General features: G+C 46.6%; 1 protein-coding gene across 2 annotated transcripts in view; it reads right to left on the bottom strand.

The window, feature by feature from the left end:
- The window catches only part of MTG1 (mitochondrial ribosome associated GTPase 1), a 36,561-nt gene extending 24,559 nt beyond the window's left edge, over positions 1-12,002 (bottom strand). The window contains exons 1-3 of one of the 2 annotated variants that reach the window (XM_083146155.1): positions 11,780-12,002; positions 8,007-8,071; positions 4,875-4,979 (exon numbers count right to left, since the gene is read on the bottom strand). In XM_083146155.1, coding sequence (XP_083002281.1) covers positions 4,875-4,979; positions 8,007-8,071; positions 11,780-11,864 — 255 coding nt within the window. In that variant the 5' untranslated portion in view covers positions 11,865-12,002. The remainder of the gene's footprint in view (positions 1-4,874; positions 4,980-8,006; positions 8,072-11,779) is intronic. The other variant, XM_083146156.1, reaches the window with a different exon arrangement.
- Between the last annotated feature and the right edge of the window lie 5,685 nt (positions 12,003-17,687).

Raw genomic sequence — 17,687 nt, 5'->3', positions numbered from 1 at the left:
CTGTACGGCTTCAGTACCTGATCTGAAAGATCCACTCCGCCCATGTACCTATTGTAATCCAGGATACAATTAGGTTTTGAGGTGTGGGTACTGGTACCTCGTACAGGGACGGAGGTGGTACTGTCTCCGTGAATTGTTGTCAGTATAAGGACATCCCTCTTGTCCTTATATTTGACCAACAACATATTTTCAGTGCATATTCCCCTGCTTTCACCCCTTCTCATTACTTGGGCAATGTGCGTTTTTGGGAGGCCTCTTTGGTTCTTGCGCACAGTACCGCAAGCTGCTGTACCTCTTGAACCAAGGGCCTTAAACAGGGGGATGCTAGTGTAAAAGTTATCCACATAGAGGTGATAACCTTTATCCAGGAAGGGGTGCACTAAATCCCAGACAATTTTTCCACTAACACCTACGAGGGAGGGGGGGCATTCTGGCGGTTCAATACTTGAATCCTTCCCTTCATATACCCTAAACCTGTGGGTGTACCCTGAGGTGCTTTCACACAGTTTATACAATTTTATGCCATACCTTGCCCTCTTATTGGGAAGGTACTGGCGGAATTTAACCCTTCCTTTAAAATGTAAAAGGGACTCGTCCACACAAATGAATTGTTGGGGGATGTACATCTCCTCAAATTTGGCGCTGAAATGATCAATGACCGGCCTGACTTTGAATAGCCGGTCAAAGGTGGGATCATCTCTGGGTGGGCACTGTGCATTATCGCTGTAATGCAGAAATTTAAGGATCATCTCAAAACGAGTCCGGGTCATGGCCATACGGTAAAATGGGGTGCTGTACAGAACATCTGTACTCCAATATTGCCTAATTTCTGGCTTTTTTACTATGCCCATATGAAACACCAGACCCCAAAACGCCATCATCTCTACTGCATCTACAGGGGTCCACCTAGCAAATGATGACGTGGGGTTTTGAGCAATAAACTGCTGGGCATATAAATTAGTTTGGTCCACCATTAAATTTATAAAATCATCAGAGAAAAATAATTTGAAGAAGTCAATTTCTCTGAGACCTGTGGAATCAAATTGGATTCCTGGGATGGCCAAAAACTCAGGAACCTGGGGCTCAAAATTGGCTGGTGGTGGGATCCATACGGGATCAATCATTGGGGGGGGGGGGTCTCAGCTGCTCTACGGGGGCGTCTTTGAGGGGGTCCCTCATCACTAGAGGAGGAAGATGAGGTTAACACAAATCCTTCAAATTCCCCGCTTGCATCACTGTCTGTGTCACTGTCAGAGGCAAGCATGGCATATGCCTCCTCCGCTGAGTACATTCTTCTGGATGACTGGGATGACATTTGGGATGACCTTTGGGATGCCATTTTTATTTTTGTGTTTGTGGTTGTGAAATGTTTCAACACGTGTATAGTGTAGGGGGGGTACAAACTTTATTTCAACCAGGTAGTGTGTATGTAGTGCAGAAAAAAAAAAAAAAAAAAAAAAAAGGTCCTGCACCAAAAATTGAGCACAGATGTTAGTCAGTAACGACCGTCACTGAACAGCGCTCAAAGGCAACAGGAATTTATTAAAAAAAAAAAAAAAAAAAAAAGGTCCTGCACCAAAAATTGAGCACAGATGTTAGTCAGTAACGACCGTCACTGAACAGCGCTCAAAGGCAACAGGAATTTATTAAAAAAAAAAAAAAAAAAAATCAACCCTGTGCCGAAAAAGCTGATCAGTGATGTACGTCACTGATCAGCGCACAGTGGCCACAGGACACCCACAAAATCACAGTGTGTGTAAAAATACCCACAGCACCCTCAAAAAAAAAAAAAAAGGTGAGGGGCAGCAGGTGCACAACCTTTGGTGCAACTGGCAGGTATATATTTCCTGCAGACACAAAATATAGCACTCTATCACTCTCTGTCACTCTCTCTCTCTATCTCTCACTATCTATCACTCTATGACACTGCAGCACTGACAGGAATTTAAAAAACAAACCCCTGCACCCCCAAAAAAGTTGCTGATCACCTCAGATATAGTGATCAGCACAAAAGGCGGGGGCAGCAGACACAAAATTTAGCACTCTCTATCACTCTCTCTCTCTATCTCTCACTATCTATCACTCTATGACACTGCAGCACTGACAGGAATTTGCAAACCCCTGCACCCCCAAAAAAGTTGCTGATCACCTCAGATATAGTGATCAGCACAAAAGGCGGGGGCAGCAGACACAAAATTTAGCACTCTCTATCACTCTCTCTCTCTATCTCTCTATCTCTCACTATCTATCACTCTATGACACTGCAGCAAACCCCTGCACCCCCAAAAAAGTTGCTGATCACCTCAGATATAGTGATCAGCACAAAAGGGGGGGCAGCAGTCAGTTATATAAAAAATATATATCACAATCTGTCACTATCTCTCTATCTCTCTCTCTCTATCTCTCTCTCTATCTATAACTCTATTACACTGCAGCAAAATATAGCACTCTCTGTCACTAGGCCTATCTCTCTCTATCTCTCTCTATCTCTCTCTATCTCTCTCTCTCTAGCTAACTGCAGCAGCACAACACAGCACAACACAGCACAACACAAGTAGCAAGATCCAGGCAGTGATCAGGTAAGTATTTTGCACGGTTTGCACGGATCAGGTCAGTATACTGCGGCAGCCAGGCACGGTGACCACACTGCACGCAATTCCAGACCGGAATGGCGTCTGCAGTGCAGTCACCGTTAGTTTAAACCCCCCTCCATGGCTGTGATTGGTCCGTCGGTCCGACGAACCAATCACGGCCTTTGGGGGCGGGCGGGGTGAGGTGGGGTGACACCAGTGTCACCCTTACACCCCACGGTGATTGGTGCTGTACTTTACAGCACCAATCACCTCCGATCCCATGTCACCGGCGAACGTTATTCGCCGGTGACACAGAAAACGCTGTAATTGGCTGTTCACACTGAACAGCCAATCACAGTGATCGGCGACGGGGGGGCGGCATCGCAGCCCCCCCCGGGCACGCAGGGACATGTCTGCTGTCAGGGACAGCAGACATTGTCCCTCTGTCACTGCGTCTCTAGACGCAGTGACAGTTTTCAGCCATGACGTATATATACACGTCATGTGTCGGGAAGTACTTCCCGACCATGACGTATATATACGTCAAATGTCGGGAAGGGGTTAAACTGCTGTTTGCTGTAGACATTATATGCTAGTTTTGTGAGATAACATTGCATAACGGGATACAGTCACTAGGTCTACACCATTAGGTCGACATGCATTAAGCTCACATGCAGGAAGGTCCACATGACTGTAGGTCGACATGGGTTAGGTTGACACAAGCATTAGGTCGACATGGGGAAGGTCGACAGTCACAAGTTCCACATGGGGTGTTTCAAATTTGTTTTGAGCAGACATGTGCTGACAGGCGGTATTTCATGCCCTACCATCCATTAGGGGGTGGTGGGAGACACGGTGCTACGTTTCAGCGTCCATGTCGACTGTGTCGAAATTGTGGGGGGTGAATGGAAAAACCCCATGTCGACCTTTTGACTGTCGATCTTCCCCATGTCGACCTAATGCTCGTGTCAACCTAATGACCCTGTCGACCATCATGCTGTATACCCAATGATCCATACCCTAACAAACAATGACTTTTCATATGGCAACGCTTTAGCTTTCAAACTGCACCTCCAAAGCTTTATCAATGCAGATTTCCTGAGCAGCCCATCTCACTGGAGAGGCCAACAGCCTCTGTGGACTAAGACAATAGTGTTCAATTCCCTCTTTAGCACTGAATTCCACTGCAATTCATAGATTCATGCCAAGCTGGAGAACTAATAGTATAAGGAAAGCTCAATGCATTCGTTTCCAAAGGGAATGATGCATCCTATAATAAACTCGAGAGAATAAGGTCTGTATTAAACAGTATAAAGCTGCCCATACACGGTCCGTTTAACGGATCCGTTTGGGACTTATATAGTACGCATCGCATCGCATGCCTTGTGCATGCGATGCGATGAACAGCTAGTACAAAAAGTATGTGCAGCACATACTTTTTGTACCATACGATGAGATGCGCGGGAGCGCGCATCTCATAGTACAGAATGGATGGTATGGGAACGGACCGTCTATGGGCAGCTTAAGAGATTTATTGGCCATGTATACTTGCGTATACTTGGAATTTTTTGCGGTGACAGTGCAGCATCAAGCAGGATTGATTTGAGCTGAAAGCAGCTCCAACTGGGTGTTTTGAGTGACTTTCCCCCCATGGGGGTGGGGAGATAGGAGGGGCATGACATACATCACATACATTTCTCGTAATTAGAACAGTTCAAGTTAGGATTTGGGGCGATCAGAGTTGTTTAGTTGTTGGACAGTTATTGGGAAGAAGTTTTTCCTTGTTCTTGTCGTCCTTGCTGGGATGGACTTATAGCGCCTGCCTGACGGAAGGGGTTCAAACAGGCTGTGGCCATGGTGTAGCTTGTCCGCCGAGACCTTCCTGGACGTTTTTTGACCCTGGCTAGGAATAGTTCTTGGACCGCGGGGAGGTTAAAGAACTATTTAAGGCCCACACACACTGGGCGACTGAGCTGAAAGTCACTCAAAACACCCAGTTGGAGCGGCTTTCAGCTCAAAGCCACCCAGTGTGTATGGCCCGGCGATGAGCACTGCTGTGTGCTCCCGCATCATCGCTGGGAAAGCCGCTCATCTGCTGTTAAAACCAGCAGATGAGCAGCTTTAAGGATGGCTTTGCATAGAGCTGCGCTATGCAAAGCTGTCCTCTCTGCGCTGAAGGAGATTGGGAAGGGGGAAAGCGGCTCAGTGTGTATGCATAGTCACTCAGTGTGTATGGACCTTTAGTATACAGTTTTCATATTCTTTCCATCTTAAAACAGAGGTTTACTTTGTAATTTTTACATTGTGATGAGACAGGTCTGCCAGGTCCATCTTGTTGAGTATAAGCAGATGAGGTTTAATTCCCAGGTACTCTTTAAAAAGAGGGTTCCGTCCAGATAATGGGATGTATCTTAGTCAAGGAAATAACCACTATAATTGTTCTTATAATAAAATAGACTGTCACTCTGTAAGAAAACTGTGCTCAGTAACCATCCAGAAACTTGCATGTACTGTAGTCACAATGTTCCTAATGCATCCGATTTCTAGTTGTCAAATGCAATATTATATTATTTTACCATGGGTCATAAAAAGGGAGTTGGCATACTTTAGCTTAAGTAAAGACCATTCAACATTATAAGATTAAAAGATGTATGTTGCTAGGCAAACAAGCAATGTAGAGTTGGGATGTGCAACATTCTCAAAACTGGGATATCACCATGAAAATTTGCGTCTCACCCAAATTTGGCCTTTTACTTTTCTAGAAACAGAGAATATGATGGCAGATAAGAATCTAGTCTGACCCTTTTGTAACCATATTGTTACCTCAAACAATATTTGATCCTTATTTCTATGTCAGGATAACCATATAACTATCCCATGCATGCTTAAATTGGGTGTGGTATAGGGTTCCGACAGTCGGGATCCCAACTGGCCGGACTCAGACAGCATGGCGAGCGCAACAAAGCCCCCTGCGGGCTCACTGTACTCACCAAGCTGCGGGCACGGTGGCTCGATACGCTCGCCACCTATTCTATTCTCGCTCTATGGGGGTCGTGGACCCTCATGAGGGAGAAGCTGCGGGCACGGTGGCTCGCTACGCTCGCCACCTATTCTATTCTCGCTCTATGGGGGTCGTGGACCCTCATGAGGGAGAAAAGCCGGTGGCCATCGGGAACCCATCTGTCGGTGTTTTAACAGTTGGAATCCCGACGTCGGGACCCCGTCCGGCACCCGCTTAAATTGATCTACTATCTTAGGGCCTAATTCAGATTTGAACGCAAAGCACATTTTTGTTCTCAAATAAACAAAACCACGCTGAACTGCAGGTGGGGCAGATGTAACATGTGCAGAGAGAGATTAAGCCTCATACACACAAGCGATGCCCCAGGGACCCAGCAAGGGGGGGGGGGGGCGGCATTGGCAAATGCATATACACTTTCCAATGCCTGTTCCGAGGTGAGCAATGACCGTGGTACCGCTGCAGCATGGCCATTGTTAACGATGACCTCCCTCATCCGGACATGCTTGGATGAGGTAGGGGGGTCGTTACCAATGTGCGGGAGCGTACACTCTAGGCTATATTGTCCACAATATCACTCAGAAAGCCCTTTCTGAGCAATGTTGTGAACAATATCAGTTAGTTTGTATGGGGCTTTAGATTTGGATGGGGTGTGTTCAATAGGAACTCTAAATTGCAGTCTAAACAAAATTGGTGCCAGTATTTACCCTGCACAGAAAAAAAATATCTCACCCAAATCTAATGCCCAGTACACACGGTTCGATGTGGTCTATTTTTCTATTTGATTTTGCTTATATAAGCAAAATCGAATCGAAAGCATTCGATCCTGATGAGCAGCATCGAAATCTAACAGAAATATAGACTGTGCAGGCAAGACTATATAGTACAGGTATATACTATATAGTCCAAATCAAATGCATTTGCCTTGCCATGCGATTCAATCCTAATGGAAGGCAATCGCACCATGTGTACACCCCTTGACACTCTCAGCACATGTTACCCCACCTGCAGTGAAGCATGGTTTTGTCCATTTGAGAAAAAATGTGCTTTGCAATCAAGTCAGAAAAAGGCCAATAGCCTCTACCACAACTGATAGATGGCATTTCCACTTATCCACTACCCTTTCTGTGAGTGTAATTTCCATGAAACTCCCTCCCTCCATACTTCCTTTGAAGAATGTTTCCCTGCTGTACTATGTTAAAACCATTGGTATATTTGAATGTTTGCATTATGCCCCCCCCCCCCTTTTCCCTTCTCTGCTCCAAACTATACATGTGAAGATCTTTTAGTCTTTCCTTGTTATGTTTTGTGGTGCAGGCTATGCACAATATCAGTTGTCCCTCTTTGATCAGTCTCTAATATAATACAGGTTGAGTATCCCTTATCCAAATATCCGTTATCCAAAGCTATATAAGAAACTAATAATAATAATAAATAAATAAATAACTGGCACTAAATATGTGCAGGAAATGATTGCTTGGCATTCACAATCAGGGCCTGAGATAGTACACAAACTTTGGGGGTTATTCTGGTTCACTCCTTCTGGCAAATTCCTTCTTAAATGGACAAAACCAAAAACAATTCCGGCCAGCTCAGGGAGAAAGGATCACCGGGCTTCCCCCCGACCAGGACAGCCCCCTGACAGCCACTAGCTCTACAGCGCTGGCGGCTGTCTATCACCGCTTGGTGATAGACAGCCGCCTAAGCAAGCTTGCCTCAGGGCTACATGGATGAACTTACGCCACTGCTTTTGGTGCAGACTGGTAGCTCCTGCAAGGGGCAGTAGTTTGATTGTTATACCTGAAACCCAGGCTGTCTAGTTTTTCAGCTTGTTGAGATTTAGATGTTTAACTAATCTCTACAGCAGTGATTTTCAACCTTTTTACCTTGCGGCACACTAAATAAGATTTTCAAATTGCCAAGGCACCCCATGAGCTCTCCACAGGGAAAAACACATTGGCCCCCACAGGAAAAATCCAAACCTATATGCCTCCATATAAAAAACAATCACACTGGTCCCCACAGGTAACAAAACTAAAATACATTGACCCTTTACATGAAAAAAAGAGACCAGTAAATAACAGTTGAACTGGTGGTGGCTATAAACTGGTTTGGGCATCTGTAGATCTGGGGGCACACTTGGGAGCAGCTCAAGGCACACTAGTGTGCCACGGCACAGTGGTTGAAAAACACTGCTCTACAGACACATTTCTATGATTGGTTACAATAACAATGGACCGCACCAATTGTGAGACATATTTAGGGAGTTATGCAGAAGGGCACTATGCAGAAGGTACTTTCTAGAGATCTTGTTTTTATTTTAGGACTTCTATATTTCCTTAAATACCCTCTACCATTATAAAATATGACATCAATGCAGGTGTAATAGCTTGATTTGCAGACATAAAGGATATTCTGGCATCATGCACTTCCAGAATGCAGTCAATTTTGGTCAGTTTAGCCCTCATCTGTTTGATCCCTGCAGGAGAAACAGTGAAATTAATCAGGTGATATATTCTGCAATACGGAGACGTTCCACATACAGTATTTACTGTATCACTGGACCAATTAGACATACAGTTTTCAAGCAGGGTTCAAAGTTGGTGACATTTGTACAATATCCTTTACATAATGCATTTAATAATTATTAGAACAAAATGATCTGACGCTGGACATTGGCACTTGTGAGAGAAACACAGAAATAAAAAAAACATTTTACTCACAGAGGGCCAGATGCACTAAACTTCAAAAGAGATAAAATGGAGAGTGATAAACAGCCAGCCAATCAGCTCCTACCTGCTGTCACAGACTGTGTTTTAAAAATGTCAGGCAGGAGCTGATTGGTTGGTTGTTTATCACACCATTTTATAACTTTTGAAGCTTAGTGAATCCGGCCCACAGACACTCAATCTGACCTCATGTTGTATGCGCTAGATATTTTTAAAAGCCAATGATTTTCTACATATTGCCATGCTGATTTATCCTGGTGTAGTCACCTGGAATTGGACTACTTCTATAGGAGTAGAGTATTGCGGATTTCCATTTTATTTATGGCTTGTAAAAAGAGCAGCATGAAAAATAATGAGGATTTGTTTCTTGTCCTTTACATTCAATTATACTTTTTCAGATTTTTATGTTACTTTTTTTTTTACTTAAAGCAATATTAGATCATAAGCAGTATTGGGGAAAGGGAATCACTTTCAGTAAGATAACTTGTAAAGTGATATTATTCAGTGGCATTGAAGTCATACATTGTGCTTCCCTACCTAATATGGACAAAATGATCAACTGATGGATCAGGGCAATATCATCAGGACATCTAAATTCCGTGTTCAGACTTTAGGATTACATTACCACCTGGGTGCCAGGGAGTAAAATCCATACTCACAGACACAAATCTGGAATTTATATACTCAGTTCTCACATTTCTAGTGTATCTTTATTAAGGTAGTGTTAGCAACATTACTAATTTGTTGTGTAACACATTTGCCCTTATTTAGATCTGATTGCAGTACAAATGGGCAAAAACATGTGCACTGCAGGTGGGGCAGATGTAACATTTGTGTGACTTCTTTTGTTTCTATGCAGGGTAAATACTGGCTGCATTATTTTTACACTGCAATTTAGATTTCAGTTTCAACACACCCCACCCAAATATAATTCTCTCTGCACATGTTACATCTGCCCCACATGGTTTTGCCCATTTTGAGAACAAATTTGTACTGCAATCAGATCTGAATAAGGGCCTGTAAGAGAAAGACTGATTACTTTCAAGAACAGATGTTTTCTTAAAGGATTCACTATTGAATCCCGGCGGTCGGGATCCCGGCGTTCAGAATCCCGACGCCGGAATCCCGACAGCCGAAATGCCGACAAGGGGGGGGACGTGGATCGCCCCCCCTTGCGGGCTCGCTGCGCTCGCCACGCAGCGGGCCCGGTGCCTCGCTACGCTCGGCACACTAATTTATTCTCCCTCCAGGGGTGTCGTGGACACCCCAGGAGGGAGAATGTGTCGGCATTTCGGCGGTCGGGATTCCGGCATCGGGATTCTGAACGCCGGGATCCCGACCGCCGGGATGGTAACTGCATCCCTTCTTAAAGTGTATATCAGCTGAAATCATACTTTGCTGTTTGTTCCAGTGTAATAAAATATCTTATATATACTGAGTTGGGTTGCTCTGCTCTAGGCAGGAGAAATCCAGAAGAAATAATTGTGAATGACTACAACAGGTGAGCAACCCACAGTTTATCCGCTAACAATAAATACGGGTGTTACAACTGTTCTTTGAAGATTACTAGAGATGGGATACGGTCATTAGGTCGACAAGCATTGGGTTGACACCATTAGGTCAACATAAAGAAAGGTCGACATGGGTCTAGGTCGACAGTCCAAAGGTCGACATGAGGCTTTTCACTATTTTTGAGCTGACATGTGCTGAGAGGCAGTATTTAATGCCCTACCATCCACTGGGATGCGGTCATCTATTAGAATGAACTTAGGTCTACAGTCATTAGGTCTACCCCACTAGGTCGACTGGCAGGAAGGTCGACCTGACTTAAGGTCGACATGGGCCAAGGTCAACATGACTTAAGGTCGAATTTGCATAAATGTCGACATGAGGAAGGTCGACTGGTCATAAGGTCGACATGGGTTTTTCACTGTTTTTTGAGCCGACATGTGCCGACAGGCGGTATTTCATGCCCTACCATCCACTAGGGCGTGGTGGGAGAATAAAATAGTGTGCCGAGCGCAGCGAGGCACCGTGCCCGAAGCATAGCGAGCAAAGCGAGCGATGTGAGGGTCCGATTCTCATTGCCAACTGTGTCCATGAAAAAACAGTGAAAAACCCATGTCGACCTTATGACCAGTCGACCTTCCTCATGTCAACCTTTATGCAAATTCGACCTTAAGTCATGTCGACCTTGGCCCATGTCGACCTTAAGTCAGGTCGACCTTCCTGCAAGTCGACCTAGTGGGGTAGACCTAATGCTTGTAGACCTAAATGCAGTCTGACGAATGATCCCATTCCCGTCTTGTACTGTAATTTGTTATGTGTTTTTGATTATAACTATGCTCTGTAAAGCGCTGCAGAATCTGTGTGCGCTATATAAGAAACTGTTAATAAATAAATAATAAATTCCCATCCACTAGGGCATGGTTGGAGAATAAAATAGTGCACCGAGCGTAGCGAAGCACCGTGCCCAAAGTATGGCGTGGAGACACGGTGCTGCGCTTCAGTGTACATGTCGACATTCGGGTAAAAAAAACTGTGAAAAACGCATGTCGACCTTGCCCATGTTACCCTAATGCTTGTGCCAAACTAATGTCATGTTGACCTAGACCCATGTTGACCCAATGATCCATACCCGCTATAGATGCTGGAACAACTTTACCTCTGCAGAACTAGGCTGTGACCCAAGTAGAGTGGGTGCTTTTGCTATGTCCCAGTCTGTGGCCAATAAAAAGGGGACAAGTGCATAAATATTTTTAAAACAGCAACACCACCCTGCACAATTACGTGAATTTATATAATTTATATCAGCCAGCTTTTGGAATTGCTCTACCAAGCAGTACTTTCTCCATTTGAAAACACAACAACGTTGGTTAGGTTATGAAAACATAGCTGTGTTCACGCCTAAACACCACATAACACTGTATAACGTGAGCTATTTTTAAGGCATGGGAGCAGAGCATTCCTACCTCTACGTCACTCTGTTATTAACCAGTTTCATTCTATCTCTGTTTTTATCAATTATAAAAGCGCAACAAAATATACAGTGCTATATAAGAAGCTCATAATAATGATCATACTGGATTTCTGTGGTTAAAATATTTTATTAACTTTTATTAAACACATACACTGTATTAATATGTTTGCAAAGGTGTGTGGTCTAGGTGCACATGTATAACATGTGGGCGTTCTTAAAGGTAGAAATGTATGTATTTTATTACTATTTAGGAGAACAACAATAAATCGTGTGACCGTAAGCTGTGCATTTCTCATTAAATACGTGGTGAGAACGTGTTGTGCTAGTACTGAACGTTATAAATGGTTGCCCAGTCATGCAGTGCCCCTTACTAGTATTGAAGCAGCACAGTGACAGTGTTTTAGTCAGTATGCTATGTACGGTCACCAGGGGGTAGTAGCTCAACAACCATAGCTGTGCCGCTGCTCCCATCTCTCACCCTTAGCCATGTGCCCCGGGAACCAGTGCGCAACAGTCTGCTCTCCAAAGTCATAGGGCCGGCGGAGGAGAAGCTGTAGCCTCATACTGGCTGCCCGGCGAGAAATAAGGCCAAACTCGGTCACGATCTCTGTACGTTTCACTGGGGGACATAAATCAAGGTAATACCGGCAAGGAAGCCATACGAAATATCATCCCCTGGAAACACCACCCCCAATCCACAGTTCCTTCTAGAGATAGGCAAAACGGGTCACTATCGAAAGCTGGGACCCAGCAGGTCACTAGAGATGGGTCGTTCGTGAACGACCCGGTTCTTTTGAACTGTTCCGTCCAAAGAACGAGGGAACCGTCGATCCCAAAATGGTGATCCGGATCAGTTTCGCTTTGCATTGCATACAATACAATGCATTGCTTGAGCTCAGCACTGCCACCTTTGGCAGCTGAGATATTTTCTTCTAATTGGAGACTGTGAATAGAAAAACAAGGCTGCTTGTGCTTTTGCTGCTGCTGCTGCTGTGTCATGTGCAGATCTAGATTCTTCTTGAAGCCCTGAAGGAGGTCAACAGCAGACTCAGCAGAGGCATTGCAAGATTGCTTCACCATCTTCTACTAGTACAGTATCATAGGAAGTTGTGTAGAAGTATGAACACACATTCTCACAGACACACAGACTTTAGTTAGGCAGTGCACATGTTTTTTTTTTTTTACTAGATCCGTGTTTGCTGGGCTGTGTAGTACTTTTAACTTTAATTTGGAGGGGGAGGGGGCCTTCTTTTAACCTTCATTTGGGGGGGGGGGGGGGCTTGGCGATGAGCAAAATTAGTCCCCCTTGGCAATGAACAAATTTAATCCCCCTTGGCAATAAGCAAATTTAGTCTCCCTTGGCAACGAGCAAAATTAATACCCCTTTTACACCGCCGCAAAACCCCGGGTCTTCAGCGGGTCAGACCCCGGTCAGCGGCAGTGTAAATGGGACACGCCGTGTCCCTTTACACGGGACTTCTACCCAGGTCCTGGGAACTGGATTGTTCGTCAGACAAGCGTTGGTCAGACAGTCACTAGGTCGACATGCAGAAAGGTCGACATGGGAAGATGTCGACATGGAACAAGGTCAACGTGGTTTTAGGTCGACATGGACGTTAGGGTGACATGAGGAAGGTCGAAAGCTCATAAGGTCGACATGGGGTTTTCGCTGTTTTTTGACCCGAATGTCAACACAGTTGGAAGTGAAATCGGACCCTCGCATCGCTCGCAATGCTTCGGGCACAGTGGCTCACTTCGCTCGCCACACTATTATAATCTCACTCCATGCCCTAGTGGATGGTAGGGCATGAAATACCGCCTGTCGGCACATGTCGGCTCAAAAAACAGTGAAAATCTCCATGTCGACCTTATGACCTGTCGACCTTCCTCATGTTGACCTATAACCATGTAGACCTTGTTCCATGTCGACGTAAAACCACGTCGACCTGTAACCACGTTGACTTTTTCAACACACCCTGTATGTTACCTTGTCATTTGTTTTTGTTTGCTATGTACGGCGCTGCGGACACTTTGCGGCGCCTTATAAATAAACGTACTACTACTACTAACCACGTCGACCTTGTTCCATGTCGACCTAAAACCACGTCGACCTAAAACCATGTCGACCTTTCAGCATGTCGACCTAGTGTTGTTGACCTAATGTCGACCTAGTTCAGTCGACCAAACGACTGTTTCCCCAGGTCCTGACCTGGGTAGAACATGACTATGACCTGGGTAGAGGGCAGTCGGTGTAAATGGGTAGACTGGGTCATCCGACCCGGCTACTATTTACATTTATCAATGGGGGACCGCAGCATCCGCAGGTTGGACAGGGGGGCACAGACAGCCTGCGCTGCTGTCTGCTATATTCAGCAGACAGCAGCGGGGGAGGTGAATGGATGCCGGTGTGAGGCATCCATTCACCTCCAGGACGATGGCTGGAGGGGTGCACGGGGGCTGGGGGCAGCCCAGCAGCTTACCTTGGTGCTGGGCTGTCCCTAGCACGGCGATCAGTGGTCCCGGCGGGGATCACCGCGGGCCTGGCGCTTGGAGATGATGTCATTACATTTCTCTTAAATGTGCAATGTACAGAACGCTTTAAGGAGCCGCATCCCGCTGTAAGCTCCTCTTCTCCTTCTGACACCCTCCGTGTACTCCCTGGCTAGCAGCTGTACATGTACCAGAGACATGGTATCTTCTACTCTAGTAAGCCAGTATCCCCAGAATGTATCATCGGGGAACCGCAGCAGGAATCTCCGATCCCTGCTGCGATCCCCCTTTTAGCGCCGCCGGCCGCATCCCCATAGGTTTCTATGGGGGATGCGAAGCTGCCCGATGTACCAACATCGGGCAGCCCAGCTTCGCACCCCTGGGCTACCGCCATTCTGAGATGGCGATAGCCCATTGTAGTCTATGCCTACACATCGCACTGCCCCGCTCGGATGAGAAGGGTAGATTCTACGGGCTAATACTGTGGAGAACAATCTATGTTAAGTGCACCACCTAGGTCAGGGTTAGAGAACCTTTGGCCCCAGCTGTTGTTGGACTACACATCCCAGCATTCCCTGCAACAGTTTTATCATGGCCAAATAGCAAATTGTAGCAGGGCATGCTGGGATGTGTAGTCCAACAACAGCTGGAGGGCCAAAGGTTCCCAATCTCTAACCTACGACTTTGCTCTGTTTCTGGACTTCCCTCTTAACGAATGATTGCTATTACCTGTTCTAAACAGGTAAATGGGTAAGAAAGGTGTTTCCACACAGGTAAAAACAATCAAACATTACGAGGGAAGTCCAGAAACAGAGCATTGTGTCCCTCCTGGAAAGGGTCATGTTGGGAGGTATGGTACACTAACTCAAACCATAAATAACTGTCTTTTTTTACACAAACTGAGCCGCAGAGCCGCCCAAAGGATCTAGATCTTTTCACTGACCGACCCAGGTCGACCCGGGTCCGCTCAGGGACCCGTTTTGCCCATCTCTACAGGTCACCCCGTCAAAAGATCCGGTTCTTTTAGGCGCCACAGCTATTCACTTTGAAAGAAGGGGTAATTTGATAATAACGGAGCATAATTTGTTTTACAATCATTTATTGTCATTTTTTAAACAGTGAGCTGAACAAAAAAGAACATACATAACCCATACTTGCCTACCTGACCCTCTCCATGCGTAGGGTGGCCAATCCCGGGATCGGGATCGGCGGGATCCCGGGATTTGGCCCCTAAAACGCCGGGATTTCAATCCCGGGATTGGAGTTTCCAATCCCGGGATTTGACTGCGCATGCGCAGTCTAATGCCGGCCAGCGTCTGAGCGTGTGCTCAGACGCTGCCCGGCTTCTCCCTTCCCCGGCAGTGCATCCCTGCGCAGCGTGACGAGTACAGAGGTCACGCTGCGCAGGCCAAGCAGCTGCACAGAGCCAGTGTGGCTCTGTGCAGCATGCGTTCGCCCCCGCCCACCAACCCGGTTGGCTCGCTGCCCGCCCCGCTAGCCGCCCATCCACCCTCCAGCTCCCCGCCCATCCACCCGCCAGCTCCCCTGACGCCCGCCAACCCACCCGGCGGCCCGGCTCCACAGACACCCGGTCGGCTGGCCACCCACACACCCGGCTGCACCGCACCCCACCCCACATGTAAGTAAATATGCGGGGCGGCCGGGGTGCGTTTTTTAAATTAGGGAAGCCAATCCCGGGATCCCGAGAATCCCGGGATTGGGCATTTTTCAATCCCGAAATCCGGGATTGAAAAAATGCTCCGGGATTGGCTTCCCTATCCATGCGGGAGAAATGCTCTGCTCCTGGACTTCCCTGGTAATGTATGATTGCCATCACCTGTGGTGAAACACCTTTACCTAGCTCCCCAGAGGTGATGGCCAGGGCTATTTTTCAGCAGGCTCCAGCAGGAACTGAGGCCCTTATTCTAGATCAGTCTTTCTGACAAAATATTTATTAGATGGACAAAACCATATGCACTGCAGGTGAGGCTAGGGTTACCACCTTTTTGTTGAGAGATTCCCGGACAGTGGCCCGCCCCTTGACACACCCACTGCCCCACCCCCAGCTCAGCCCTTTGACCCGCCTTATGTTGATTTTTTTTAACCTTTGCTTCAATTTCATTCTTGATTTTGCATACCATAATGCCAATTACATAATACACAGTAATACCCATTACACGTTATGCCCCACACCATGATGCCCATTACATGTTACAACATACACTGCAATGCCCATTACACAATATGCCAGGACTGAAAAAATTTTTTGGAAAGGAGGAACAATATAGACAGTGCGCGCCAAAAAATTTCAACATAATGCCGAATACACGTCACACACCCATTACATAGTGTACAAAATGCCATAGTATACCACATGCCATAATGTCCATTACACGTTATGCCACACAGCGTGATGCCCATTACATGTTACGCCATACACCGCAATGGCCATTACACAATATGCTAGGACTGAAAAAGTTTTTTGTAAAGAAGGATGAACACAGACAGTGCGCGCCGTAGGCGCGCGTCAAAATTTTTCAACATAATGCCGAATACACGTCACACACCCATTACATAGTGTACAAAATGCCATAGTATATCACATGCCATAATGCCCATTACATGTTATGCCACACAGCTTCAGGTGATAAACCATTGTACTTATCATATATGAAGGAGTCTATTTGTTGTTTTTAAATAAATGATGTAAGTACATACTTTATATTTCTTCTAAGAGGCCCAGGGTCGGTGGTGGAGGCTGGGTGGCTGACCTGAGCGCTCTATCCTCTCTGGCAGCTGATGGATGTGAAGCCAGGACTTGGAGCCTAGGAGGGTGGGTGGCTGAGGGTGAAGGAGACTGGCTGGGTGGAGGAGCCGCTGCTGACTGAGCTCCTGACTGTCTTAACCTCACCTTGGCCTGCCTGCCTTGCCTTGGTCATTGACGGTCAGAGAGAGAGCGACGAGGCTGGCTGTGTCATCCTGAAACAGCGCGCCAAATGCAGAGGAGATTGAAAGAGTTGGAGTAAGACAGTGACACACACACACTATCTGTGTGTGTGTCCATTCAGTCTCCGCCTCCCTCCTCCCAGCGAGCGCCACGGCAGAGTGACGGACAGTCAGTCACTGATAGTGACTGGTCACTCTGCGCCGCGGCGCTGCCCCCCACCTGCCCTGCATCGTTCCCGCCTCCTTGCTGCCTTCAGCAATCATGGCGACCCGCACCCGCCCGGCGCCGCTGCACAGTGTAGCGCTGCAGCGCACCTCAACCATGCTCTCACTTTAAAAACTAGCGGAGGGAGCCAGGCGGCCGGGGCGGGAAGAGAGGGGGACTCATTCCCGGACTATGTATAGTCCGGGAACGTCACCCGTCCGGACTCCGGACACCCGGTCTAATTACCGGACTGTCCGGAGTAATCCCGGACGGGTGGTAACCCTAGGTGAGGCAGGTGTTACTTGTGCAGAGATAATTAGATTTGGGTGGGGTTTTACACCTGTCTCACCTGCAGTGCACATGGTTTTGTCCATCTAAGGAATATTTTGTCAGAAAGAGTGAACTAGAATAAGGGCCTCAGTTCCTGCTGGAGCCTGCTAAAAAATAGCCCTGGTGACGGCAATCATACATTACCAGGGAAGTCCAGAAACAGAGCATTTTCTCCTGCATGGAGAGGGTCAGGTAGGCAAGTATGACATAACCGAGTAAAACACTGATCGATGGCTGGGTGCAGAATCGCACCGATGGCCATCCCTAGCAGCAGCAGCCTTGTTATTCTTTCTTTTACTTGCAGTAGCAGCACTGTACTCAGTCTCCTGAGTTAGTACATCTCAGCTGCCACAGGTGGCAGTGCTGAAATGAAAAATGAAACTGAAAGTAAAAGAACGACGGTTCACCTTTTTGG

Source organism: Crinia signifera, chromosome 6 (assembly GCF_055691185.1).
Source record: "Crinia signifera chromosome 6, ASM5569118v1, whole genome shotgun sequence".
Classification (NCBI taxonomy): Eukaryota; Metazoa; Chordata; class Amphibia; order Anura; family Myobatrachidae; genus Crinia; species Crinia signifera.
Note: the sequence above shows the minus strand (reverse complement) of the source record. Positions and strands in the feature narration are given on the sequence as shown.